General features: G+C 47.7%; 3 protein-coding genes and 1 long non-coding RNA gene across 4 annotated transcripts in view; 3 read left to right on the plus strand and 1 right to left on the minus strand.

Annotated features, from left to right (window-relative positions):
- The window catches only part of LOC129198126 (uncharacterized), a 44,755-nt gene extending 27,318 nt beyond the window's left edge, over nucleotides 1-17,437 (minus strand). Inside the window, exons 1-10 of the long non-coding RNA XR_008574432.1 lie at nucleotides 17,319-17,437; nucleotides 14,044-14,173; nucleotides 13,644-13,735; nucleotides 8,725-8,924; nucleotides 6,661-6,790; nucleotides 6,358-6,516; nucleotides 5,201-6,243; nucleotides 966-1,010; nucleotides 438-558; nucleotides 179-328 (exon numbers count right to left, since the gene is read on the minus strand). This is a non-coding gene — a long non-coding RNA (uncharacterized LOC129198126). The remainder of the gene's footprint in view (nucleotides 1-178; nucleotides 329-437; nucleotides 559-965; nucleotides 1,011-5,200; nucleotides 6,244-6,357; nucleotides 6,517-6,660; nucleotides 6,791-8,724; nucleotides 8,925-13,643; nucleotides 13,736-14,043; nucleotides 14,174-17,318) is intronic.
- Nucleotides 3,411-8,123, plus strand: LOC129198090 (keratin, type II cytoskeletal 5-like). Its single transcript, XM_054807139.1, has 9 exons — nucleotides 3,411-3,925; nucleotides 4,956-5,170; nucleotides 5,712-5,772; nucleotides 5,969-6,064; nucleotides 6,308-6,472; nucleotides 6,691-6,816; nucleotides 7,062-7,282; nucleotides 7,565-7,596; nucleotides 7,705-8,123. The coding sequence occupies exons 1-9, from the start codon at nucleotides 3,422-3,424 to the stop codon at nucleotides 7,902-7,904; spliced, it is 1,620 nt and encodes a 539-aa protein (XP_054663114.1). The 5' UTR covers nucleotides 3,411-3,421; the 3' UTR covers nucleotides 7,905-8,123.
- On the plus strand, nucleotides 11,773-15,406 carry LOC129198089 (keratin, type II cytoskeletal 6A-like). The gene is made up of 9 exons (XM_054807138.1): nucleotides 11,773-12,255; nucleotides 12,671-12,885; nucleotides 13,139-13,199; nucleotides 13,308-13,403; nucleotides 13,667-13,831; nucleotides 14,074-14,199; nucleotides 14,579-14,799; nucleotides 15,054-15,088; nucleotides 15,195-15,406. The coding sequence occupies exons 1-9, from the start codon at nucleotides 11,773-11,775 to the stop codon at nucleotides 15,404-15,406; spliced, it is 1,614 nt and encodes a 537-aa protein (XP_054663113.1).
- LOC129198091 (keratin, type II cytoskeletal 6A-like) lies at nucleotides 17,257-25,123 on the plus strand. The gene is made up of 9 exons (XM_054807140.1): nucleotides 17,257-17,826; nucleotides 18,240-18,448; nucleotides 21,141-21,201; nucleotides 21,864-21,959; nucleotides 22,146-22,310; nucleotides 22,688-22,813; nucleotides 22,948-23,168; nucleotides 23,441-23,475; nucleotides 23,899-25,123. Exons 1-9 carry the CDS (start codon nucleotides 17,440-17,442, stop codon nucleotides 24,105-24,107), a joined length of 1,509 nt encoding a protein of 502 aa, XP_054663115.1. The 5' UTR covers nucleotides 17,257-17,439; the 3' UTR covers nucleotides 24,108-25,123.
- The last annotated feature ends 1,834 nt before the right edge of the window (nucleotides 25,124-26,957 follow it).

Genomic DNA, 26,957 nt, shown 5'->3' on the forward strand with positions numbered 1-26,957 from the left:
AATTTAGGTTAGCAGCCCAAGTTTAACCCAAAGGCTTTAATTTAAGCAATTAACCTAAATTACAGCCTTGACTTTACTGATAATTAAACTGAGATTAGGTAGCACAGGTGAACCAACCCGAGTCAGTAAGACACGCTCTTATTTTACAAATACATGTATTTTTGCAAACAAGACTCACAGGGGCACTTCTAAAAATGTCAGCCTTGTCTGAGAAAGGGCATCCATCGTCAGACGAAGGCTTCCGAGGCGGATGCTGGAGAGGAGCAGCGGTGCTGAGAGATGGAGAGGAGGTGATGAAAAGCTGTTGGAGGTATCCCACGTTCGCTGCCTGGGTGCACAGAAAACAGTTCAAATTTCTCACTAAAGGGGCTGGAGTTGCCTCTATCGCCCTGACAGAGTCAGAACTCGCTTTCCTGATCTCAAAGGAGAGCAATTACCTTGATATCAGCATGATGCCAGAACCAAACTCAGCCAAGACTTTACTCCCAGGTTTACAGCATGGGGTAAAGGCATCTCCTGCCTCTTGGTCTGGGACTTGTACCCGCTGCTGCTTGCAGCCTGGCAGGAAGAAACGAGGAGGGGAAGGGAAGAAAAAGGCTTCGGAGCCTGCTCAACCTCGCAGACGGCCTCTGCCACGTCAGGGGGGCTCTCGCCTGGCGGGACCTGCTCAAACACAGCTCCCTTTGTTTGATTAGGAGGAGAAACTACAGAGCGGCTTGAGCGAGCACAAGCATTATCCTCTGGTGGAGGAGAAGTCCGTATCAGAGCAAGCTATCTGCATCAGAGCAGCAAATTCGTTACGTGCCTGGAGCTGCAGGGTGCACGGGAGACACTCCCCCAGGAGCTACCTGGAAACCCTGTGTTTCATCAACAGAGCAGGGTGGGGGCCCCCCCTTGCCATCACCCCATACCCCAAACCTGTAGCTACAGCTCCTTGTGCTCACAGTTCTGCCTTTTGTAATTACCTCTCAAATTCCTTCCAGATGAGTGACAACCGCATCACCTCCACCCTAGTGCAAATGTGAAATGGAAAGAAATTAATTTCTTTTTACTTGGTTGGAGGAGCTGTATTATTACTATTATTAACAATGGACTCCAACGCAGTTGGCGTATTCTTTAGCCAAAAAAGACAAGTTTCATATGTAAAAGGAGCCTGAGGGGAAAAAGGAAAGTACTGACGCATCACGCTGTTAGTAACCAGGGGTGGGTTTCAGCCTGGCGAACTCCGCACACCCTGAGTCAGCCAGCTGCTCTGCCCACGTAGTGTTGGTGAAGGTGCAAAGGCATCTTCAGGGGCCGCCCCGTCCACCTACCTTAGGATGGGAGAACCTGCCATTTGGTGGACACCTCCACCGACTGCACGAAAATACCGAAAAGCTTTCAGATAGTCAAATTACCTGAGATGGACAGCACCCCAGACAGCAATTCCCAAAGGAGCCACAGGGATTTACAAAGGCTGTGTATGAGGTAGATCCGCCTCGGAAGATCTGCTGTCTGGGGCTTGCACCTCACGCGAATCAAGCACGCCACGGCGGGGAAGTCAAATCTCATGCACGCAAGTCACGACATCTGTCAACTGGTGGGCAAAACCCGAAGGCTGATCAACGATCCGCTGCCTTTCAGACGCAGACCTCTGGGTTGCAACCCACTTCCAGTTCCTGTGGGTGCAAATGTGCAGACAGTCGGACCCAACGAGACAGCCCCGCTGGGCAAAAATCGCAGGATTAAGCCCTGCCTTACAATAAAAGCTCCATCTCGTAACAGATGGCAAAATAAACTAGTAATTGCTATTTATTCCCCCCCTTCACTTAATAACTCAGTTGCAAACGCAATGCATCTGAAAGAAAGCAGTTGGGGAAACAAGGGGGGGACACGAAGTATTTCTGGGAGTTTCCTTCACCCCGCTACTGTGCAAGACAGGGGCAGACCGAAGCACAACACCCCTCCGCCGTGGTGATTCCTCAATATCACGTTATTCCTGTCCTGGAATACAGCAGCTGCTCGCACTCGCAGACGACACGAGAGGAAGCTGTTTGGGGAGGGGGGGGGGGGATGCGTTTGCAAGTTCACCCTCTTGTATAAATAAATTACGTATGAATCATCTTTTCCTGTACAACCCAAAACACAATGAGGGCCAGAAACACTTGCCATCCCTCAAAATGATTTTTTTTTTTTTTCCACATTTTTCTAGTTGACTTGTTACTCGAACTGCCTGCAATGCTAAATGCAAAGCAAAGGGCTGCGGTGGTACCTGCGGCTGGGAAAGGAAAGAGCCAGGATGTCTTACTGTGTCCAGGTCTGGGCAGAGGGAATCCCGTAGAGCACTTTCCTAGTGGATTCAAGCAGGCAGGATCACACTTTCAGATGTGCAGTGCTGAAAGAGCTGATTAAATCGTTGGGAAACTACGTCGTGTTTATAAACTGTGAGTTGGGAACAGCCCCGGAGCACTCCATTTCCATAGGGCCAGTGGGTTCAAAGCAGTTCCCATTCCCACAATCTTTCCTTCTTTCTTTTTTTTTTTTTTTGGGGGGGGGGGGTATTGTTGCTTGTTTGTTTCTATCCTGCTAAAATACCAAAGTCCACATTTTCAAAGCCGAGGTACTAACACAACTACTTGTGATAGAGCTCAGTGGCAGCTGGCAAAACCCACACAGGAACAAAAGACCCTGTCAAAAGATTTCATTTTCATTCCTTTAATTTTTTTAGTGACAGAAGAATAAGTCTGCAGAAGCAGGATTTTTCAGAAGAGATCGGCTCAGGGAGGGACGGAAGGAAAACTATTTCTGCAGATACGTCGCGGTGGCATAGAGGGGACCGTGCAGCGCACATCGCAAAAACCCAGGATAAAACAATTCGCTGCAGGGCTTGCTGTAAAACACTGCTCTGCCCGACACGGATCCCTTTCCTAAAACACACGGGACTGTAACATTTCAAAACCCTGCTGGTGAACAGAACAGGGGCGAAAGCAATCCCGAGGGATGAAGTTTTCAAATGAGAGAGGTGTTGAGTGACAGACGTTTTGAACGGTGTTTTCCTCCCTGTGCCCAAAGTGACTCACTGCAACTTTCAAATGCTTTGATATGGCGAAGAGTCTGGCTGTCTACAAAGACGGCAGAAGGCGACAGTTATTCCCAAACAATACCACTGTTGCTCAGAACCTGGCTATATTATTTCAGAAGGGCGTGTGTGCGGAGTGAGTTCACTCTCCAGAATGCTGTTGGACATGCCAAGCCTAATTAATCAGAAAGATGATCCACCTCATCAAACCCATCCCAGTCTCATACATGCATAAAAGGGCTCTCCTGAGCCCGTGGAGAGCACAGGTTCATCTTTCTCCTCTCCCTCCTACTCCTTGCTCCAGGCCAGCACCTTTGCTCCTTTATTCTTGCCGTAGCATCCATCCCAATCCCAAAGCTAGCAATGTCTCGCCAGTCCACCGTGAGGATTCAGAGGGGAAGAAGTGGCTTCAGCGCTGCTTCGGCCATCGTCCCAAACACCTGCCGCACCAGCTTCAGTTCACGCTCTGTCACCCGGGTCGGAAGCTGCAACGCTGGCAGCGGGTTTGCTAGGGTTGGTGGTGGCTTTGGAAGCAAAAGCCTCTACAATGTTGGCGGATGCAAGAGGATCTCTGTGGCTGGCAGGGGTGGTAGCTTCTATGGATCTGCAGGTTTTGGTGGTGGCGCTGGTAGCATGTACGGTGGTGGCTTTGGCATGCCAGCTAACCTTGGCTATGGATATGGTGCGTTTGGTGGTGGCATGGGTGGCCCTGGATTCCCAGCTGGGGGCATCCACGAAGTCTCCGTCAACCAGAGCCTTCTGAAACCTCTCAACCTGGAGATTGACCCCAGCATCCAAAGGATCCGAAAGGAGGAGAAGGAACAAATCAAAACCCTCAACAACAAATTTGCCTCCTTCATTGACAAGGTGAGACATGAGCTTCCCTAAATATCTTGTCCTGATTTTTTTGATGGGGACTCTTTTCTTAGCTGCTTTACGAGCATATAACCTGATCAAGAAGGAATAGCAGTGAGGAATGAGACTGGAAGATACCCAGTCTCCAGAAACTCCAGGGAACGGTACCTACTACATAGTGGTTGCTATGAATTAATCATCCAGTATGTGAGGTCCTCCTCATCTGCTGCTTGACATCTCGTAGGCAGTGGAGAAAGCAAGCTCTACAAGACAAACCCATCCTTCTGGAGATGTTGGGCTCTCCCCACTGAGCATTATAGGAGATTGATAACATTTTTTTAGATGGTTAAAGTGGGATGCAAGCAACCCGTCTAAAGTGACCAAGAAAGGAATCACATGAATTTGCACTAGGGAGAAGTAAGCTTCTCATTACTTGAATTTTCCTCAAAGGCATTTAAAGCTACCACTGAAACAGTACCAGCATGTTTGGACTGTTAGTTCAAAATAGCAAAATCTGATCCGACACTGTCCGTCCACTTCATTTCCTTGTTAACTGTATTAGATGTACAAGAGCATCTGCTCGATTTCTGTTCTGGTTGAGCAGCTTCTCCGTGGTTTCAAGGAAAACGCTACATTATTTTGGAGGTTTTGTGGGGTAGGGGAGCTATACTGAAGGGAAGGAGAAATGGCACTTTACTATTGTTTTCTTAGTAAGAGTGCAAACCCCGTTTTGCTCTTATCTGATTTTTGCGCGCACTCTTCACACAAAATGCACGCACCTTGTCTTGATTTAGCAAAGCTACAAAGGGGAAGCGTGGTGCAAGAAAATCAGAAATCATTCCAGAGTTTGTTTGCAATGCTGAGCAGGGTCCCTGCAGTCAAATAGCAAATTCCTTCTTCTACCAGATGAGAATTTGGCTATGAAAACCAGCTGGAAAGAATACTTCACCACCTCAGCTGGGACTGAGATCCCCTGTTTGCAAGGAAAGCTCTCCAGAATCTCTGTTCTTTCAAAACATCTTCAGGATATTTCTGCTTGCAGGTCCGATTCCTTGAGCAACAAAATAAAGTGCTGGAAACCAAGTGGAGCCTGCTTCAGGAGCAGGGGATGAAAACAGTCAGGAACAACTTGGAGCCGCTTTTTGAGACTTACATCAACAACCTCCGCATGCAGCTGAACAGTTTGCTGAGCGACAAAGGAAGACTGGAAGGAGAGCTTGTCAACACGCAGTACCTGGTTGAGGATTTCAAGAAGAAGTAAGTCCATTGAGCTAGCGGTCTACTTACCTAGGTAGGTGCAGCCTTTCTCCATTCGACATCCTTAAGCCAACCGGGGGATCCGGGAGCGTCCGGCACACAGGAATTCCCGACAGTGAAGGTTGTGACGTTTTCTCAAGATAAACGGTAACGGAGTAACAGATCCAAATACAAAAACATTTAGGGAATAATTTAGAATATGATCAAAGACTTATTAACTAAATTACCTACTGAGAAAAAAAAAAATTACATGGTAGGTCTGAGAGTTTCAGGACAGCATGCTTAATTTGCTTAAGAGAGGCAGGAGTATGACTAATGGCCAGAAATAGGAAAAAAGGAATGGATTCTTTAAAATTTTTTTGATGTACTTGTTTTAACTAGTTTAGCCTAGGAACATGCTCATGGTCTCTTATTCAGATGCTCTGTAGGAGAAAAGAACAATGTATGCAAAATGCTCTTAAGGAAGTTCATTCCAGCAAACTAAAATCACCTCTGTCTGTTACTTGCCTAAACAAATGCTCCTTCTGCCTCCCTCCATTAGGTATGAAGATGAAATCAACAGGCGTACAGTTGCAGAGAATGAATTTGTGACACTCAAGAAGGTGAGAGGAAATTACAGAATACCATCTCATGACTATTTGTAGAGCTCTAATCACCTATTCATTCACAAATCCATCCATTCATATTCCAAAAGCTTTTTTTACGGTTTCTTCCCTGGACTGTTATTCCAGAGATACGTGCGTTCCTGACTTGCTAATAAGAGTTTCAAGCGCATTACCTAAATCTCTCGTCCTCCAGGACGTAGATGCTGCCTATATGAACAAGGTGGAACTACAAGCCAAGGTAGATGCGCTGACTGAAGAAATTAATTTCCTGAGAGCCCTCTACGAAGCAGTGAGTACAACCAGCTCCCAAGACATTTCAACTCTCAGTTAAGAGCTTCCCTCCCTCCTTTCCTCTGAAAGCCTGTAATTTCTTCCCCCAGGAGATGCTAAATCCTTTACCTCTTTAGAGTTACACCAACCGTCTCTTTAGATAACAATCTGTAGCCTCTCCCAGGTCTGCACGCTCATCTGGAAGGATGAAAAGGCATCTCCCAAGTGAATTGGCTCACCTAATCCCCTGTGCACTTTGCAGGAGCTGTCTCAGATGCAGACGCAGATCTCCGACACCTCTGTCGTTCTCACCATGGACAACAACCGAAACCTGGACCTGGACAGCATCATCTCGGAGGTCAAAGCGCAGTACGAGGACATCGCCAACCGCAGCCGGGCTGAAGCAGAGTCCTGGTACCAAACCAAGGTGAAGAAACCGGGGGTTTCCGTGCTGTTATCTTCATGTCTTGTCTTGAACAGATAAAGACCGACTCTTCCAAGAAAACCTTCTCAAATATTGCATCTTGCACAGCAGCACTCCAGCTGCTAGTCTGGGCTCAAGGAGGGACCCATGCTCTCAGGCACCTGGGTTACTCCAAAACCAATGGATTTTACCTTGACTGGTTGTTCCTCTCTCCATGACAGTATGAAGAGCTGCAGGCTACGGCAGGCAGGCACGGGGACGACCTCCGTAACACCAAGCAGGAAATCTCCGAGCTCAACCGCCACGTCCAGCGGCTGCGGTCTGAAATCGACAATGTGAAGAAACAGGTAAAAAGCAGCAAACCCCACACTTTTAACCAATTTACCCCCTGACTTGCAGGAGGGAGGAAGGAAAACATCAGGGGCAACCTAGGCAAGTTCTGCTCAGCTTGATCCATTTTCTCTCAAGAGCAGCACTGACACTAAAATGGTTAAGCTGATGGTGCTGGAATAAGATCTTGTGATTTCAGGGGAGATAAAGAACAGGTCTAGGTCTCGCATGGGGAATTTGACTGGGGGTTTCTCTTCTGTAGTGCGCAAATCTGAAAGCGGCCATCGCGGACGCTGAGGAACGTGGGGAGCTCGCCCTCAAAGATGCCAAAGCCAAACTGGCCGAGCTGGAAGATGCTCTGCAACAGGCCAAGGCTGACCTGGCCCGGCAGCTCCGCGAGTACCAGGAGCTCATGAACGTCAAGCTGGCCCTGGACATCGAGATCGCGACCTACAGGAAGCTGCTGGAGGGAGAGGAGTGCAGGTGGGTGGGAAACACAACCCTTCTAGTCCTGATGTTGGCGGAGCAAAGCAACGCGAGCACTGGAGATGCTCAGCATTTCTGAAATGCTAAACAGGGCATTAGAGGGCGGGGAGGGAGGAAGATTGTCCTAGCTGATGGAAATAACATTGCAGGAAGCATCCCTGAGTTATGCCAAGTTTTGATTCTTCCCCCAAAGGTCTCTAGGAAACGTACCCTATTCTTTCCCACCACTCCCAACTGACTTCTTACCCCCTTACCTTGTTGCGTTCTGTCCCCTAACAGGCTGGCTGGAGATGGCGTCCCAGTGAATATCTGTAAGTCTCTAAAATTTATGCAATGACCTCCTTCAAGCATTAGTGTGTCTCTGCACCAAGGAGCCAATGCCCAGAGAAACTGAGAGCTTTTCCTTCTCCTTCTTGCAGCTGTGACCAGAACAACTGTGGGAACGGGATACGGAGGAGGAAGCAACCTCAGCATGGGAGGGGGAATCTGCAATATGGGGAACAGCTTCAGCTGCGGAAGCGGTCCCGGGGTTAGCAGCACCACCCTCGGAGGCGGCAGCAGCAGCTCCAGCGTGAAGTTCGTCTCGACCTCCTCCACCAGAAGAAGTTACAGAAGCTAGAAGTTTCCTTTCAGACGCCTTCACTCGCCAGAAAACACCTTAACACTGGTCCTTTACTAAAGCATAGTTGGGGTCAACAGAATGAGGGCCACCTAAACCCTATGTCTTGTCACGCAGGAGCCTCACTTTAGGAACTCTCTCTCAGCTGTGTTGTCTAGCACGCGTCGTGTAGGGCTCTGCTATTGAACGTCAGTCCAACCGTTTTAAATTTGCTACTTGCTTGTTACTGCTCAGCATTTTTTGGCCGGATTTTGTATATAAAATGTGTCCCATGGCTGTTTGTCTCTCTTCACTTTCTGGTGTTTGTCTAATAAAAATGCATGTGTAATTTATTCTATTGTGTGGACCTTTTAATTAAAGACACGGAACAGCAAATGCAAATGCAGATAACAAGCACTTTTCCTAGAGCCCTGTCCAGTTAAAGACACAGATTTTTGCTCCTCATTCACATTTCCTGAATCTCTCCATTAGTGGCCGAAACACCGAGGCACAGCGAAGCACCGAAGGGAGGTTTGCCGTTGATTTCAACATTCTCCCCACCGTGCAAGTAAAACACCTGGAAGCCAAACGCAGGGCACGCCAAGGCAGGAGTCGGGCACAGGGGAAAAGGTCTGAGATTAATTTACCATGCAGCTTCCAGCCAGTACAACATCCAAGAGCCTGGCTCCCGGGGGGTACAACGGGCAGTGCCAAGCCTGTGATGTACCTGCATAAACTTATAACAATAGGGAACTAATTACCAGGGGAGTCAGAGCAACCACCCGACTTGTTCAAGTGTATCAGTCCATCTCAAAACCCCGTTTACCGTGAGCTGTCTCACCTAAGCGTAGATGCCAGCAGGGCAAACGGGAGCGGGTTGAAAGCGCTCCCTTTCTGTTCAGACCACTGGCCACGCTGTTTTACGTGTTTATCTTGGGTCTTGATGCTCACATGTTCCTCTCCTGTGACTATAAGCAGGTGGAGGATCCGGTCCATACACATTCACGTACTATGTTGAATTAGATGTTGCTCACCCAATAGCTGTAAAAAATATCAAAAAATAGGATACCTGTTGGAAAGTTAAAGTCTTCAAGATGCAATCTTCCTTCACATTCCTGGAATACGTTGGAGACAAGATCTTGTTTTGTGAAGGTGGAGAAAATCCAGAGGAGGTGTAGCAATTTTAGATGTAGTTCTGACTAATCAGGAGAAATTAATTAAGAAGTAAAAGCAGAGCATCATCTGGCTGAAAGCTACAAAGTCACAGATGTCATTGGTGGAAGATGAGTTGAACAAATAGATGTGATTAGAAAAAGTGCCCACCCCCGCCCCATGTATTTCAGTAAGTTCAAGGAGTGGGTAGAGAAGCACTCTTGGAAGATACTTGAAGGGATGGGCAAATAGAGGGGAATTGACAGTCCCTGAACAACGGGCTGTATTCAGATTTTCCTTCGAGACCAGCGGTTTCCTAAAATTTTCCAGGATGCTCTTAACTCTACATGTTCCTCTCTGTATCCCTCAGGAAATCTCCTTTCCAATGACTTGCAGGCTTGGTTATGGGTCTGCTGTGGCTCTCCACCTCTCCCTGCTGAATACTCACAGCAGCTTGGTGGGAAGGAACAGTATCCTCACTCTGAACAGCAGCCTGGGCAAGGTTAAGCAATGGTCTTCCTCACTGCTGCCCAAACACACTCTCTAACCAAAGAGGATATAACGTATATAGCCAAGAGGCACATCAGACGGATGCCATCCGTTGCATCAACACCAGGGTCATAACACAGAGATTACGAAGCCCTTCGTCTCACATGGGAAAGGCTGGGGCCAGAATATTTGTTCTCCAAGGGCATCCCTTTTTAAGTAAGATACAAAAAAACTACCCTGGCAAAGGTTGGCATCTCTGGACGCACGACCAACGCACAGCTGTCCTTGTTCCAGAGCAAGGCTCTGGTCACCACGTACGTAACCTTCTGCATCCAGTCCTGCTGGACAAGTTAAACAGATGTAGGAATGACCTGGGGCTTATATTTCAGTGGGAGAGGACAGCCCTCGTTAATTCTAGCACAGCCCAGATTAAAACCTTAGTCATAATGACATGAATGGTGCTTGCACTCCACTCAGGGGCTTGAATTTGCAACGCGCGGAGGGAACTGATTACTAATTGCTACCCATAACGTTTTTATAGAGTTCTTTAGGACAGACAGTTGGCAGCTTAGTCACAGAAGCGCTTCTCTCAAAGACTGCTGCTTGTTGCAACGCACAGTAGCCGAAACACTCCCAGAACAGTTACTTTAGCTTTGTTCCAAGGCATGTAATGGAAACATTACAAGAATAGAGAAGAAAATAGAAACAAAAAGTATGGCTGAAAGGCAAAAAGAGATGATGGGCATCTGCAAATTACCCTCCGGGGACCTTCTGGTCAAACTCAGTTGACCGTGCAGCCTCCGTGTGTGAAATGGCAAGCACAAGCGCATGCTTGAAGGACGCATCTGCAAACACCTGGTCCATAGCCTGGTGCCTGCACGTGTCTTTTCACTGGCTGGGGAAAGCTGTGACCTCCCAGCAATGCTCTGCAGCTGGCTGCTACCTCCTCTGACGAGCAGGCATTCAGCTTGGGCATGGTATCCACAAGAAAGACATACCTTGGCAAACCCAAAGGGCTGCAGGGCCTGAGAGAAGGATGGGCATCCGTGGGCATCCAGACAAGACACTGGGAGTGACTTTCAAGCATCTTGCCTGCTCTGGGATAAGCGCCCATCGTACAGGGCACAGGGCGAGTCAAGACAGCACGTGTCTTTCACCAGGGAAATGCACTATGTGACTTTTCCTGGGTGCTATGCGGAATAAGAGTAGAGGGAGTTGTCTGTGAACAGTGTTGTCGGCTCAGATCCCAAGCACTGAATTTCCTTGTGAGTAAGAGATATCGGAGGGGAAAGAGAACAGACGTGGGGAGGGGAGCCTGGGAACAGGCTTCACACCGTGTAGAGACAAGGTCACCCCATGAGTCAGGAAACAGCCCAAAAGTCTGCGAAGGTGAAGCCCTGAGAAATCGCCAAGTCAGGTTTTGTGTCGTCACAGCCAACGGTAACTCCCTCCCGGGTCATATTCTGGTATTTCATCATTTGTTGTCAGTCTGAATCAGGATGAAACGTAGACACTTTTTGCAGAAAGAAAAGGTCTGAAAATACCATTCATAAAATTTCCTTCCATGTCCTTCCCGCTCCCCAGCTCATTTTTGATAGCTGATGGTCCGAGACTTCCACTGATACCCCGTCCCCACCTTGACTCTTGCTTGGGCATAAGAACAAAAGTCCACCATTTCCAACAAGTCGGGACCTGAGGTGCTGATGCCCCGCTGGGGTTTACTCAAAACCACAGCAGCAGGAAAACACAGACCCGCAATAACAGATTTCTCAGATCTCGGACCACTGCACCGCGAAATAATGTGCCTTTACGCAACAGAGGGATTGATTCATCCATGAAATAGAGATGAGCGAGCGCTTGCCCAACATGGGGAACCATCTACTGCAGAGGTGAAAGGAGGGAGTGGGAAAGGAACGGCTGTGAACAGGAGTTGAGCAGGCAGTATTTAGTGTTTTCTCAGATATTTCGACAGCCAGATCATGACTGTCACCAAAAATGCAACTCGTGCACTTTGTGAGTGTTTCATAGGTGCTTGAGCTCACGGCGAACTCACCGTCTGCTTTGCTGCTGGGTGTGCCGAGCCCAGTTAATCAGTAAGATGAGCACCACGCCAGACCCATCCCCAGCTAGTAAGGGTATAAAAGGGCCAGTCCCAGCCTGGGGGAGCACAACTTCACCTTCCTGCCTTCATCCACTTCCTTGCTGCTTTATTCTTCCCACCGCTCTCACCCTGCTCACATCAGCTGCCATGTCTCGCCAGTGCGCTGCAAGGAACCAGAGCAAAACTGGCTTCAGTGCTGCTTCTGCCTTCATCCCAAATGCCAGCAGCATCAGCTTCTGCTCACGTTCTGCATCCCAAGGTGGAAGCTGCGGTACCACCGCTGGGTATGGAAGATTTGGTGGAGGTTTTGGAAGCAGGAGCCTCTACGGTCTTGGTGGATGCAAGAGGATCTCTGTGGCTGGAAGGGGTGGTGGCTTCTACGGACCTGCAGGTTTTGGTGCTGGCACTGGGATCTCCTGTGGTTTTGGTGGTGCCTTTGGGTTTGGTGGTGGCATGGGTGGCCCTGGATTCCCTGTTGTCCCTGCTGGAGGCATCCATGAAGTCTCAGTCAACCAGAGCCTTCTGAAACCTCTCAATCTGGAGATTGACCCCAACATCCAGAGCATCCGTAAGGATGAGAAGGATCAGATTCAAACCCTCAACAACAAATTTGCCTCCTTCATCGACAAGGTGAGACATAAGATTTCTTGGTTATGCTGTGTTGATTCTTCCATGGGGAAGCACAAACAAGGGCAAGTTATATCTTTATCAGCAGTTTTGCTGCTCTTGAACTGCCATTTCTAACATCAGCAGCCTGGGAATAAAACCTGAGGGGTTCCGGGTTTGAGACCATTCATCTCTCATGTTAGCGCTGAGATGAAACCAGCCAGTGTGGGGAAAATGGTGATACAGGATGTAAGGAAGCAGAGTTTGCAAAGAGAGCAGGAATGGTAACATCAGATGTGCAATGCTTGCTTGTATAAATTGTCAGCTGTTCCCCAAGGGCTGAGAGCTCCCACCTTTCAGCAAGTGAATTGTGCCTTGCCTCTCTAAGGAAATTCATCCTAAAATCACTGTTTCTGAAACATCTCCTTTCTCGATCCAGGTCCGATTCCTTGAACAACAAAACAAGGTCCTGGAAACCAAGTGGGCCCTTCTGCAAGAACAGGGGAACAAAACAGTCAGAAACAACATTGAGCCCCTCTTCGAGACCTACATCAACAACCTCAGGAGACAGCTGAACAGCTTGCTGACGGACAAGGAGAACTTGGGAGGGGAGCTCAACAAGGTGCAAAGCCTTGCCGAGGACTTCAAGAACAAGTAAGTCTATCCAAGTCTGCCTGGAGAGCAGGGTGGGCTGCGACAGATGCCAGCTCTCTGTTGCATCTGTGCAATCAAACAAGGAAAGAAGACTTTTTTGCTGATAGAATCTTTGGAGTAAGGCCCAGGTTAAGTTTAATATGAGACATATTCAGCCTCAGCTCCCCGTGGCTGAAAGTCACAGGCAGAAAATATGGTACATAATAATAACTTTTGTACAAGCTTAGACCAACTCTCAATTCCCATGCCACAGGTACGAAGAGGAGATCAACAAGCACACAGCCGTTGAGAACGAATTTGTGATCCTGAAGAAGGTGGGTGCACACACGCTGTGCCTCCCAGCCTGTGCGAGCGTAGCGAGAAACGCGTTCTTCAGCTTCTCTGAAAACCGCTTCATTTTTGTGATGTGTTTCCTCTTCCAGGAAGTGGACGCTGCCTACATGAACAAGACAGAGCTGCAAGCCAGGCTGGACTCCCTCGTGGAGGAGATAGATTTCCTCAGAGCCCTTTATGAAGCCGTAAGCACCAGCATTTAAATCCTTCTCCCAGTTTCCAATGTCCTCGCCTTCCTTTCCCACTTCAGAGGCTCAGGACCGATTATTCTCCACTCTGTTGCACTAAATAACTCAATGCTTTTTCCGTTTCGCCTGCTGTCTTAACCCTGCCTGGAAAAAATCACTTTGTGCACCCAGGTCCACTCTCTAACTGGGGGGTTTCCTCCCTCTGAGCCACATTCGTGCCTCATGCCCGTGACTCACCAAAATACCGGCTGCTTTTGCAGGAGCTGTCTCAGGTGCAGACCCAGATCTCCGACACCTCTGTCATCCTGACCATGGACAACAACCGCAGCCTGGACATGGACAGCATCATTGCCGAGGTCAAAGCGCAGTACGAGGACATCGCCAACCGCAGCCGGGCCGAGGCCGAGTCCTGGTACCAGTCCAGGGTGAGTGCCTAGGATGGCTTCTGCAATGGGAAAACCACACTCCCCATCCCAAATCCCCACGGGGAGGTGGGTCCGACTGCGATTTTTATAACATGGGATGTCTTCAAATTTAATAATCCTATAAAGTTTGGAAGTGCTAATTTGGGATTGAGAACATACACATACACTCACATACCCAAATTCTGCTTGGCTCTAAATCCAATATATTTTACCTTGACTGGTTGTTCCTCTCTCTGTGACAGTACGAAGAGCTGCAGGCTACGGCAGGCAGGCACGGGGATGACCTCCGTAACACCAAGCAGGAGATCTCCGAGCTCAATCGCCACGTCCAGCGGCTGCGGTCTGAAATCGACAGCGTGAAGAAACAGGTAAAGGGCAGCGTAAATGCGTAAGACTTAACTCTTGCTGTGGTCTAACCTCTTGGTTGACCAGACAACTCCAGGGAATAAAAATAAATGCATCTCAGTGAGTTCTGCTGGATCAGCATTTATCTCAGTGCAGTAACATCACTAAGAGTAACTTAATGCAGTATTAGTAAACCTAAGGAGATGTTAAGAGGTGTGGAGTTAGATTAAATCCAGGTTGTGACCTGGCTCAGAACATGGATCAACTTAATGATCATTAAGATCACACCCATAGATGTTAACCCAAAGTCTTCTGCATCTAGACCAGGCATCATGACCTCAGGGTACAAAGAACTGGTCTATGCTCTAGATAAGGAATGCAACCGCTGTTTTTCCTCCACAGTGCGCCAGTTTGCAGACAGCCATCGCAGATGCTGAGCAGCGCGGGGAGATGGCCGTCAAGGATGCCAGGGCCAAACTGGCTGAGCTGGAAGATGCCCTGCAGAAGGCTAAGGCTGACCTGGCCCGGCAGCTCCGCGAGTACCAGGAGCTCATGAACGTCAAGCTGGCCCTGGACATCGAGATCGCGACCTACAGGAAGCTGCTGGAGGGAGAGGAGTGCAGGTGGGTGCAATTTTATATCCCAATTTTCAGAGGTGCAATGGAGTCTCAGACCCTTATCAGGTTTAGGCTTCTCACACTGAGAAGACCTGAAACTTGTTTAAAGGCGAGCAATTGCCCACGAAGATGAGCTATTTGGGAGGATGTTAGCCTTTTGCACAAACTTTCCATTCCACCAAAAGTATTCCTGCCGTTTCAACCAGCTCCCACCATGCGTTCCCTTTGAATTCTTACTGGCTCATTTTGCTCCCTAACAGGCTCTCTGGAGAAGGTGCCGGCGCAGTGAATATCTGTAAGTAACTTTTAAAAAATAGTTTGGCAACTTTTACATTTGTCTCCCTGCCACTCAGAGCCCACTGTTTGTGGATGCCTCTAAAGAGAGTGTTTTCCTCTTGCAGCTGTGACCAGAACCACTGTAGGAACAGGATATGGAAGTGGAAACTGTCTCAGCTTCGGAGGCAGCAGTGGTGTTGGAGGTGGGCTCTGTGCTGGAGGAATGGGCTTCAGCTCTGGAAGCGGACAAGGCGCAGCCGGGTCATGCGTGGTTGGTGGAAACAGTTCCAGCACAAAGTACATCACCACCACCTCTTCAACCAAGAGATGCTATTAAAGTCTGACATCAGCGCTGTTAGATAGCGCGTGCCAAGTTTTCTCTCGTATTGTGTGCGATCCTTACCCTGTTACTTGCAAAAGATGTGGAAGTCAAATCTAGCTGTCCTTATTTATATAAAACATGGCATGCTCCTGTTTGTTCTTTGACTCTCTGAAATCCTCATTTCCCAGTGTTTGTCTAATAAAAGGCATGTGGAACTAATTCTGTCGCATCTTCCTTTTAATTCCAATTACTTTATAGGACCTTGGGGAAAAGAGTGGTTGACATAGCAGAGTAGAGCTGAAGGTAAACAAACCAAAGTCATACACACGAGTTGAGACCTTTCCTTCCTCTGCACTCACTGCCACTCCATGGACACCTCTTATATCCAACAGGAATAGAGCAGTTGGACATTCCATTCCCATTTGTGTGAGCAAAGCTTTTTTAGCATCAGTATCTTCCAAAGGATGGGAAAATACCTACTCTTCCTAGCAGGCACTAGAGAAAACATCCTTCTATCTTAATTCCTACATTACGGCATCTCAGCATTTTCATGCCACCTCGATCGTGCCCAAACCCCTGTAATCTTTCAAGTTTTCATGTGATGAGTCATGTAGGGATATAAATCTAGTTTTTCCCAAGAAAGCAAGTATTTCAGCTCACGCTGTTCTGTACATGCACTAGCTGCAGGGCCTAATAAAATGCCGTCACTGCCATTACCATAATTAGAAATGGAAAAGACCCATTAAAATCCCAAACTCACCCTCTCTGGGAAGAATCATGTCCTCAGACATAGGCTGCGAGATAGATAAAACCCCTGAGGGTAAGGAAGGTTTAGTTCCCCTTCTCTAATCTCCTGAACAGCAAAAACGAGACACAAACTACAAAAGCACCGAAGTCCCTATTAAAAAAAAAAAAAAAAAAAAATACTGTGCTGAGATTACCTGAGCAGATTGTGCCGGTTCAGTCTCCGACACAACCCTGCCGAGTGACTAAAGCACTAGAGGTAAACGTGACGCACATTAAATGCATGCTGACTCCTAGCCTAAAGAGAAGGCGATAAAATAAACCCCAGCTTGTCGTTAATCCTCTAGATCTAAGCACAATAACGCACTACTGGAAAGGAAACGGCTTGTCCTCTTCCACCCCTGCCCATCTTTCTCTGGCATCTCTGGACTGCATTTCCACTGACACCAGCAGAACTGGTATTCGGTTTAAACACCGTCCGGCATCAAACAGGCACCCGATGACCTGGACTTTTACAAGTCAGGCTTCCTCTCTGGGGGACCGCGTACAAAATTTCAGCGATCTCATTATGCAGCATTTCGGCTGAGCAAAGCATCCAGCCAAAAGAAAGGCACAGGTACCTCCCAAATTATCACCTTTACCAGAAGTACCTCTGCAGACAAAGTGCTGCCTGCAAAGATGAGCGCAGACGAAGACATCTAACTTCTTGCCTAGATCAGGACTGGTTGCTCCTACCCCAAGACAGCTGGCAACTGGGGAGCAAAGTCAGCTTTTTCTTTAGCAAAGCACATCAAATTGGCATTTTCAACATCTCTAGATTCCCTCTTCTGGCAACTTCAGTCCAAGTAGCTTTAAACTAAATGGACACTGACACCAGTACCTAAGTTAAAAGCAAGCCCAAAGGGAACTTCTGGACATTTTTTGTTTTTTCCCCACCAGTAATCCCCGCTCTGAAAAATACAGGTTAGAAAATTTGGTTAGCTTTATGAGCCTGAAGGTTGCCAGCCCATCGCTTTAGCGAGTCTGGTGATTAACGGGTTGGGAAAGGTGGCCACGTGCCAGCATACCAAACCAATTAGCTCAGTCAGCTGAGCTGCAGTCCTCTGCGGACAAGCCCAGCTCTCCAAGAGGATAAAAGGCAGAGGGGGACTCCTGATCCAAACTCTTAAAGATTTCTACTCACCTGCCGTCTCACCTCATTGTCCTCTGCTCTCGCCACCGGCGAACAATTGCACAGAAGTCAGTCGGCATTGGGTCAGGAGAACTCACTTTCAGAGAGCAGTTTCAGCACTGCTTCTGCCACTATGCCTGTTAACCGAAGCAGCTTCAGCTCCATGTCCATGTCCCGCAGCAGTGGCCGAGGCATGGGACAGATCAACGGTGGTTTTGGCAGCAGGAGCCTTCACAATCTAGGGGCAAGCAAGAGGATTTCCATGAGCGGAGGGTATTGTTCTGCTAGATCAGGATACAGTTATGGGTCAGGTCATGGCGGGTTGGCATATAGAGTTGGTGGAGCTGGGTTTGGGTTTGGAGGAGGATGTGGCCCTGGAGGTATTCAAGAGGTCATGGTCAACCAACACCTCTTGGTACCTCTTAACTTGGAGATTGACCCCAACATGCAGAGAGTGCGGCAGGAGGAGAAAGACCAGATCAAATCCCTCAACAACAAATTTGCCTCCTTCATTGACAAGGTAAGACATGTTCCACTTCATCCAGCCTGGCATGTTTGTCATTGCCTGTAGAGTAGGATCAGGATTGCTCTCAACATTAAAAATTTACTTGTAAATCCTTCGTGCACAGAGTTACAGATTTTGTCCAGCTTGTTACCTCCATATCCAGACTGTCTATACAGCTCATTTTGTCAGAGCGCTCTCAGACGGTCTGGATGCAGTGCAAATTATTTTTTTTGCAGTTGAATATTGCTCCTGGTTTCCAAATCTTCCTACCAATGATCTTTTGATGATATACCTCTCTAAAGCCCACTCTAAATTACATAAAACAAAGCAAAAAAACCCCCTCATGTTAAAGCTCCCATCTCATGAAAAGCGAGGCAGGTTTTGAGTTGATCATCCCAAATGATTTAAATTGTTCTGATGGGTTTCAGGTGCGGTTCCTGGAGCAACAAAATAAAGTACTGGAGACCAAATGGAGCCTCTTGAAAGACCAAAAAATTGTGAAAAATAACCTAGAACCTATGTTTGACGCGTACATCAGCAACATGAGGAGACAGCTCGAGGCTCTAGGAGGGGATCGGCTGCGGCTCAGCTCGGAGCTGAAGGCTATGCAGGATGCTGTTGAAGACTTCAAGATCAGGTAAGCAACACACAGGGAAAGAAATCTGTCCAGTTTTTTTCCCCACTCTGTCTTCTTCCTGGATGAGTTAAAAGACCCAAGGCAACCCCAAAACTGTGAGACCTCAGAAAGGACTAAAGGGACTCGGTTCCCCTCACTTTAGCTGCTGTATTAATGGCAGCAGCAGCACTCTACCCCTTGCAAGACATACGCAATTTTTTGCAGGGACAGGTGAACTTTCTAAATGTTGCAAAAGGCTCAGATCAGCCATCCACAGGAGTTTGGGAGCAGCTTCTCAAAAGCTTAGTCTACTCAGAGATTAAGCTTTCCAAATGGTTTCAACTCCTGCGTAGTCATTTTAATACAGACCAGGACAAAACCTGAATCTTAACAAGACTATTGAGCATTCCGAGCACTCACATTTCTTACTGATGTGGGTTCCTTTCCAGGAGAGAAAAATTGTCTAAGAAAGATTAAATTTACATCTGTGTTTAAGTGGTTTTCTTTGGTTTTCTTTTCTTTTTTTTTTTTTTAAATTTTAATTATTATAATGTCCCCTAATATCAATGTATTGGATATTTTAGCATTTCTGAAAGTCAAGCGTTCGCTTCCACCCCATGGAAAGTCACTGAAATCTTGGGCGAGGGTTTCAGCTCAGGTCTTGGACTCTTTAGGCTGTCAGGAGGAGGAGTTCCTTCTCTCATCCACTCTTTGTACTTTGGAAAAACATCTATCAAGCGTTAGTGTCTGCTACCATGCCCACAAGGGATACTCTGCTTAATGGATGTGAATAAGTAAGAAGCTTAAATTGTCAATCTGGAACCAGAAAAACGAGAGATGAGAGCTAGGTGCAGGCTGCAATTCAAAACCAGGACACGCGCATTCTGCCAAAACCCCTCTGCTCTCCCTTTCTTGGGAGATCATGTGCCTGACACTTTCTGCCACCTTCACCAACAGTGCCTCTAGCCCAAAAGTAGCATCGGAACAGAAACGACTGCCTTGGGGAAGAGAAATCATTGTCCACGGTCTACTTTGAGACTTCTTTTTTATAGTTCTCTGTGCCTTCAGAAAAGAAACATTTAACTGAGAAAAAAATTCTGTCCTGGGTCAGTTTGGCCATGTAAGACCTCAGGGTTTTACAAATCAGCCATCAGATTTCCTTAATTCATTTTAGGATGTGAGAAATGACATTCCAGAGAGAAATATCTTTCTCCATCACCTACAGAAGAAACCCCAAAGAGAGCCAAAATAGCCAAATTCCAGGTAGCTGACTTGAGATGAATCCCAGTTGTAAGCACAATACTGCTACGGATTAACCAGGTCAGAGAGAGTCCTCCTCCCGTTCTCGTTGCAGGTCCGTGGTGAAAGCAATTTAAATTTTGAAAAGCAATGATGTCCAACATTAGCACAGTCTGGAGCAGCAAAGCAGCAACAGAGATTGCTCAGCTGAGGAAAGACCCTTGGGTGCACAATGACTTCAGACAAGAAATCCTTTGACGACCAAAGGTCACATCGTAGAAGAGGTTCAGACTTTAATACTCTGCCTGTATCTGACATAAAGTGGCAAATATTCCTTCTGGCTCCAGATCAGGGAATCTTTGGGCAAAAGTTCAATTACATCATACACATTGCTGGGTAGGGACCAGCATCTTGCATTGTGGCAACAATGCCTACGCCTACCAAAAGGATGTCACTGCTTCTGTCCCCGTTTCCTAGGAATTTGTTCTTCTTACCTTTATTTATTTTAAACTTTGTGGATCCCAAGGATTTCTTCCTAATGCTTTGCTCTTCTGAGTCAAATACTAATCCATACAGCAATTAGAAATTAGACAAATGCCAAATTAGTTTTCCTCTTCTATGTGGCTAAGAGCTTAGAGACCCATAAAACTATATACAGGCTAGGACTTTGCTTAATGGAAATGATTTTAAGGGTTAGATATTCCCGATATGTAGAAATCTTCCCTCATGAAAGCGTCATGAAAGGCTAACGTTTCATTAGCTGCATGGACTCCTTCCTTTGAACTCCTGTCTTTCATCTCCCCCATATAATCATTTCATTTGAGCTGGGCATCAGTCCATGGCTACTGCTGGTTTTTATCCTTTCCCAAGAGCGGGACTGCGCACTGCTGCTGATCCAGACCTTGGCTCTCCTTGCCCAGGCCATCATCCTCCCTCCTCCCCGGCCATCCCCAGCCCTCCTGAAGCCACCGCGGGAGCTGGCGTCAGAGATCCCGGCTCTTCTGACTAACCCAGGCGTGGTGGCGATGAGCTCAGCTACGGCTCCACCCAGCCCTCCCGGCCTGAGAAAAATTTAGAGAGTACAAGGCTCCCATTCACGGCGAAAACTTCTGGGAGGATAAAACGTGCCTTTAATGAAGGCCTGCAGCTTTTCTAGATGGCCTCCTCCCACCATCTAGCCCAAGGGTGCTGTCTTTCTATCATAATCGGTGAGAGAGATATATATATCTAATAATGCTACGTATAACATACGCACTGACACAGCAAGGACATGGCGTTATTAGGTAGCTACGTTTGTTGTTTCCACCAAAGACCTACACATCGGTGGTAAACGCCCCTGGGAACAGACTCTTTAGTCTCTCCACAAGCACCCTACAACGAATGTGTGGAGGAGGGATTTCCATACGCCCACGGTGGACGGGGTGGGTTGCAGTATGGAAGCCGTAAAGGGATGCTCATGTCCCCTTCCCAACAGGTACGAAGAGGAGATCAACAAGCGCACGACTGCAGAAAATGACTTCGTTTTGCTCAAGAAGGTGAGGCGCCAACAACAAAGAAGGGACACACTTTTAAAAAGCAAAACGCATTTGAATGCAAATAACCCTTTTTATCCGGCAGTGCCAAGTTAGCCAAAGCACTTAGCAAACGCATAGTCATTCCTCCTTGAAGTAGAAACACCCAATTGTGCCAATGTGTCAGTCCTTGGCAATAGCTCGTTCTTGTTTCAAGCCCCTCATCCAAAATTCAGGTGAGTCCTGGTCCCCCAGGTACCAGATGAGATCTAGGTCATCCATACCTTGTAGTCATTCCACCAGATGCTCTGGCTCTTCTGCAGCCAGCCTTTCTGGATTCATTCCCACCCTCCACAGCTCCCCTGGTCCCAACCGCAGGAGAAACTTCCACTATTTCAAGCACTGTCCAAAATATCTGTCTCTGCACTGGCAAGAAAAGGGAAATTCAGTGGCTTCTGACACGTCAAAAGTTGCTTAGATCTATGGACATCATCCCTCCCTCCCCCCCCAAAAAAAGGTGGAGGGAGCAAACAAATTCACTCTTGGCTCTGTTTAAAGGCACAGAGGTCAAGAAAGTCTTCAGTTCTGGTTTGTCTCCAAAGGTTCGTATGAAACGACAATTAGTCTTTCTACAAGGATGCAGATAGGCATGGTTTGGTTCACTACCTCTTTTGTCACGGTTCCAGGATGCAGATGCTGCCTACGTGAACAAGGTGGACCTGGGGACCAAGGTGGATGCACTGACGGATGAGATTAACTTCCTGCGAGCCCTCTACGAAGCAGTAAGAATTTCCCAAATTTCCCCAGTTCTACTATTTCCCCAATTTCCTTGTAGCAACCGGATTGAACCAGCCTGAGATGTTTGGAGCTGCAGTTCCCTCCATCCCTACCCCTCTACTACACATCATCTCTGAGACGAGCACAAGGGTGAACGTTTGGGACTGAGAACGAATTTGTTTGACTTACAGGAGCTGTCTCAGATGCAGTCACAGATCTCCGACACCTCCGTGGTCCTGTCCATGGACAACAACCGAAATCTGGACCTGAACAGCATCATCGCAGAGGTCAAAGCGCAGTACGAGGACATCGCCAACAGGAGCCGGGCAGAGGCTGAGTCCTGGTACCAAAGCAAGGTGAGGATGTGAAAATTAACCAGGTGAGCTAGGAAAATTTTTGTTTAGCATTTCCCAAATGCTATTTTATACTGGAGAGTGCAAGGAGAGAGCACAGGGGAGTAGGGTGTAAAATCAAGTCGATTTGGATAGGATTTCATTTAGTTTCTTGGACATGTGAAAATGCCATTTTGACAACAAAAGATAGAGGAGCATAAGGAGATAGAGGGAGGAAGGAAATATGTTAAAGCTCACAAGGAAGAGCTTGGATTGAGTACAGAAAGAGACAGGAGACCCAGTCAAGAGAGGATCAGAGCAGGGTCAATCTCTACCAATGAGTTCAAGCTCCTGCCCAGATCTGACTGTGCCCCGGTGTCTCATCTCCCCGCCCATCTCAGTACGAGGAGCTGCAGCTCACGGCTGGCCGGCACGGGGACGACCTCCACAACACCAAGATGGAGATCTCAGAGATGAACCGCATGATCCAGCGGCTCCACTCGGAAATTGATAGTGTAAAGAAACAGGTATGGTGCACAGGATCCCTCCAAACATAGGGGCACCTCCATCTCCACCACCTTGCTCTACCCTTGCAAGGATGCCTGGAAATTGAGGTCCAAACCTACTGAGCAGTCACCAGAGCTACTTCCACTTCTTGCAGTGCGCCAGTTTGCAGACAGCCATCGCAGATGCTGAGCAGCGCGGGGAGATGGCCGTCAAGGATGCCAGGGCCAAACTGGCTGAGCTGGAAGATGCTCTGCAACAGGCCAAGGCTGACCTGGCCCGGCAGCTCCGCGAGTACCAGGAGCTCATGAACGTCAAGCTGGCCCTGGACATCGAGATTGCGACCTACAGGAAGCTGCTGGAGGGAGAGGAGAGCAGGTGGGTGGCTCCCCTTGCAAACCAAATAATGTCCAATCCTGTAGATGTTTTCAGATTTGCCTTGCAACAAGAGAGGGAAGGGCCACAAAAACCTGAAGAGAAAGCGCCCTCCTATCCTACACAGTTACGGGTGTTATTTCAATTACTGTCAGACACTCATCATCAGACCTTTAACACCCTAGACCATTCTGTTAATCCAAAGTCCTGGTGCCAAACTGTTGCTTGAAATTGTCCTAAATAACAAGCCCTTCCTTCTCTGTCCTCTCTTTCAGGCTGGCTGGAGAAGGCGTTGGTGCAGTGAATATTTGTAAGTAATCTAGCTCTTAAGCTGTAGATTGAATGTTCATTGAGTTATTCCTTAAATGTATCTGGAGCTGAGGATAAGACAATGAAAATGAGCTATGCAGCTAGTAGTTACCAGCACAAAAATGGAGTATATTAGGGTTTTGCAGCGCTCTGCGGGACTGGGGAGGCCAAAGAGCCTGACACCTCTTTTCTCTGGCCAGCTCTGAACTTGAAAGGTTTTGTACACTGAGCCTGTCCCTGGGAGACTCAGATGTCAAAGGCCAGCTCTGCTACAGGATAGGAAGAAAAGCCGGAGAATAAGATGTGTGAAACACAGGCAGTGGTAAACTGTCCAAGAAAAACCACAAATGTGTGAACCTAAAGGTTGAAATTCCTTCGTACTATTCCAAACAAACTAACCCTCTACCCATGGTTCCTGTCACAGCTGTGGTCTCATCCGGGAGCAGCTACGGCGGTGGGGACACGCTGGGGCTGGGGTCAGGCTTCAGCAACAGGCTCAGCATGGGGGGAAGCGGTGCCAGCTCCAGCAGCGGGAGCTGCCTGGCCGGGGGATTCAGCTCCGGTGGGGGAAGCAGCTCAAGCATGAGGTTTGTATCGAAAAGCACCACCACCAAGAAGAGCTATCGGAGCTAAGTCGCAGCAGCACCCGGCTCACCCGGAGCAGAAGAGGTTGAGCACCATGTCCTGCTGTCAGCACAAAACCTTTCAACACCATCCAAAGAGCCACGCTTATCACTTTCCCATTAGGGGAAAACACATTCCCTGTGCTACTTATTGGCTTGGGAGAGATGCCTCTCCAAGTCCAATTAATTCCTCTGCATAAAGCCTCACCTAGCTGCCCAGTGCTGCTTGTCAACAAGTAATCAACCTTCCCATTAATGGGTGCCATCATTAGAGCTCAGCTTGCAACTTCCCAGGGCTTCCTCTTGCTCCAGTACCCTGGTGCAAATCCAGAGTAGATGCAGGACTTGGATTTATACCAGCCTACATGAAAGTAGAACATGTCCCTTCAGCTGCTTATGGTAGAAAGCAGGAGGTGTGTTGAGACCACAGTCTTTTGTGTTCCCTCCTAATCAACCCTGCTCCCCACTGCTGGGCTTGCTCTCCCCAAAGGCTTGAAGAATTGAAAACTAAGCCTCTCTCAATATAGAGGCACTTGCTCTGTTTCCCAGTTCCTCTTGAATTGCTGTTGTTTCACTCCAGGGCGCTCTCACTCTTCCTAAATCCAAAAATGCAGCCTTCATTTTCCATAGGTGAAAGGGGTTGGCTCTCTATAACATCTAATTCCTCACCCAGCCAATACGTATAATTTAAGCCTAACCTACAGGTTGCTAGACCCTATCCCAGCAGCAAACCATTCTCCTTTCCACCAGCCAGAGTGAGCTTAAAGTAGAGACAGGGGTTAAAAATACAGGAAAAACAACAAGGAGGAACAGCAGGCTTTGGTAACACAGATTTTACATAACCTGGAAAAACATCTCTGCTTTAGTGCCTTTGTTCTTAGCTTTTTTTTTTTTTTTCCCCTTCTTCTCTTTTTATGCAAGGGAGAGGGAGGCAAAGAGGAGGGTTGGAGAATTATGTGCCAAAATGTAACTAGCTCATTTCCTCTCATCTTCTGCTCCCATTGAACTGTATGAGTTTTATGACATTTCTTCAATAAACTGCAATCAAATTTATCACGAGCAATGTGGGGTTTCTGTGCCATTATGAAATTCACCTAAAAGTGTAATTTTAAAACAAGGTTTAGAAGGTTTGCCATAGGCACTGGCTGTCACTTGGAGCTTTCCCATATCCTCCTCCTCCCCATCTCAGTCCTGGAGAGGAGGGGGAACACTGAGGGGTCACAGAGCAGCAGTACCCAAGCACTTTGGGAGGTCTTCCAAGTTGCACAGCCAACAGAGCAAGACCAGAAGGTGGGGATGGTTTCACCTGGCCATAAACACCTACATCCGAGCCAGTCAAAGGACAGCAACAGACACTTTTGGATCAAACAACTCATTCCCTCTCCCTCTGTGGGACTGAAAGAGCTCCAGGCAGTTGGCTGAAGATGTCTGCATTGCAGGAGCACTCCAAAAGGTGTTTTAAAGTCAGGAAAGATGGATCCCACGCATCAACTTCTGGAAAGGCCGGTTCCAGACCTGCAGCTTGTGCAGGGAAAACAGGAGGGATATATCTCCATCCTCTCTCCAAAGCGGCCAACAGAGCCATCAGGCCACGTGCTAAACAAGGATGCGATCCCAGGGCAGTCAGATGCTCCTGAGCTGAGGTTTTTGTTGGGTCAGCAGATCGAAGCCGGGCTGGCTCAGACAAGCTGGCAGTACTGAGCTCTGCTCAGGTCTGTAATTAAAAACCCAGGAGAGAGAAAGCGAGAAAAGAATCCAACGTGACTTCTTCCATTTCATGGAAGATGCCAACTATCACATGTAGCAGCTGTTTTCCAGCATCCAGGGCCCAATCATGAAAGATGCTGAGCTCTTGGAACTCCTTTTAGGCTGACTCCCAAAAAGTGCTTAGCACATACAACTCCCACACAGCTTTACCCTAAAAAGTTGTGCAGCTAAACAAGGCAGGCCAACTTTCAGGCTTGCAAGCATGAACTTCTCTCTGATCCTCTTCATGGAGCAGAATATGTTCTCAGGCCACGATGTACGCCAAGAAAATCACATAAAAGCCTTTAGAAAAGACTGAGATTTTCAGGGCTAAGCCCTCAGTGTTATCCCACTGGAGGCAAAAGAATTAAGAGGGTTCCCACCCATGGCACACAGCCTTTTTGGTATTTCAGCAAAGATGGGACTGAAAATCACCTATTTCATTTTCTAGGAAAGACTTATCTGCCCTTCCTGCATCTTTGTCACTCTGAATCCACCTCCTTTGCTGAAAAATAAATACATTCACAGGGATTTCCCGAACAATTTCACCAGAAAGCAATGACCAAGCCCAGTTCTCTTCTAAGCTATTCCCCATGGAGGACACTTCTGCAAGCAATAAGACGAGAGGTGTCAATCTGACCAGTGTCAGTCACACTCCCCCCAAAACCAGGGAAAACAACAGACTCCCTCCTTCAGGGCACTCGGTGGAAGAGAGAAGTAACACGAGAGACCACCTCCATCTATTCAACCTTTGCCTTTGGTTTTTTTCCCCGGCTGGTGCAAAGGTCTGAGCTGGAAAAACCTTTCACTGCTTCCTCCTGCTCTCACCTCCCTTTGCTGCACCTGTGTTCTGCTTGCAGTTACAGACCAGCAGAGCCCTACCGCCAAGAAATATGCTTGCACGGGTCCATCTCCAGTCCCGAGGGAATTAAAAGATTGTACTTAAGGCCAATAAAATTACAGAGGTCAAATGAACGAAAGAAAGGAGTAAATTATGGAATTAGGATAACAAAAGGAGCAACTCTGGCTAAAGGCTAATGTAATACCAAACCAAATCAGCTCCAGTGTTTGGATCCCTAGAATATTCCCAAGAGTTTAACTCAGATTCTTCTTT

This window comes from Grus americana, chromosome 31 (assembly GCF_028858705.1).
Source record: "Grus americana isolate bGruAme1 chromosome 31, bGruAme1.mat, whole genome shotgun sequence".
Classification (NCBI taxonomy): domain Eukaryota; kingdom Metazoa; phylum Chordata; class Aves; order Gruiformes; family Gruidae; genus Grus; species Grus americana.

Coding starts and splice junctions, on each gene's coding strand:
- LOC129198091 (XM_054807140.1), top strand. CDS start 17,440: ATGCCTGTTAACCGAAGCAGCTTCAGCTCCATGTCCATGTCCCGCAGC. Junction 22,311..22,687: donor AGTCCTGGTACCAAAGCAAG/GTGAGGATGTGA, acceptor CGCCCATCTCAG/TACGAGGAGCTGCAGCTCAC. Junction 23,476..23,898: donor CGTTGGTGCAGTGAATATTT/GTAAGTAATCTA, acceptor TTCCTGTCACAG/CTGTGGTCTCATCCGGGAGC.
- LOC129198089 (XM_054807138.1), top strand. CDS start 11,773: ATGTCTCGCCAGTGCGCTGCAAGGAACCAGAGCAAAACTGGCTTCAGT. Junction 12,256..12,670: donor TTGCCTCCTTCATCGACAAG/GTGAGACATAAG, acceptor TTCTCGATCCAG/GTCCGATTCCTTGAACAACA. Junction 13,832..14,073: donor AGTCCTGGTACCAGTCCAGG/GTGAGTGCCTAG, acceptor TCTCTGTGACAG/TACGAAGAGCTGCAGGCTAC.
- LOC129198090 (XM_054807139.1), top strand. CDS start 3,422: ATGTCTCGCCAGTCCACCGTGAGGATTCAGAGGGGAAGAAGTGGCTTC. Junction 5,171..5,711: donor GTTGAGGATTTCAAGAAGAA/GTAAGTCCATTG, acceptor TCCCTCCATTAG/GTATGAAGATGAAATCAACA. Junction 5,773..5,968: donor AATTTGTGACACTCAAGAAG/GTGAGAGGAAAT, acceptor CTCGTCCTCCAG/GACGTAGATGCTGCCTATAT.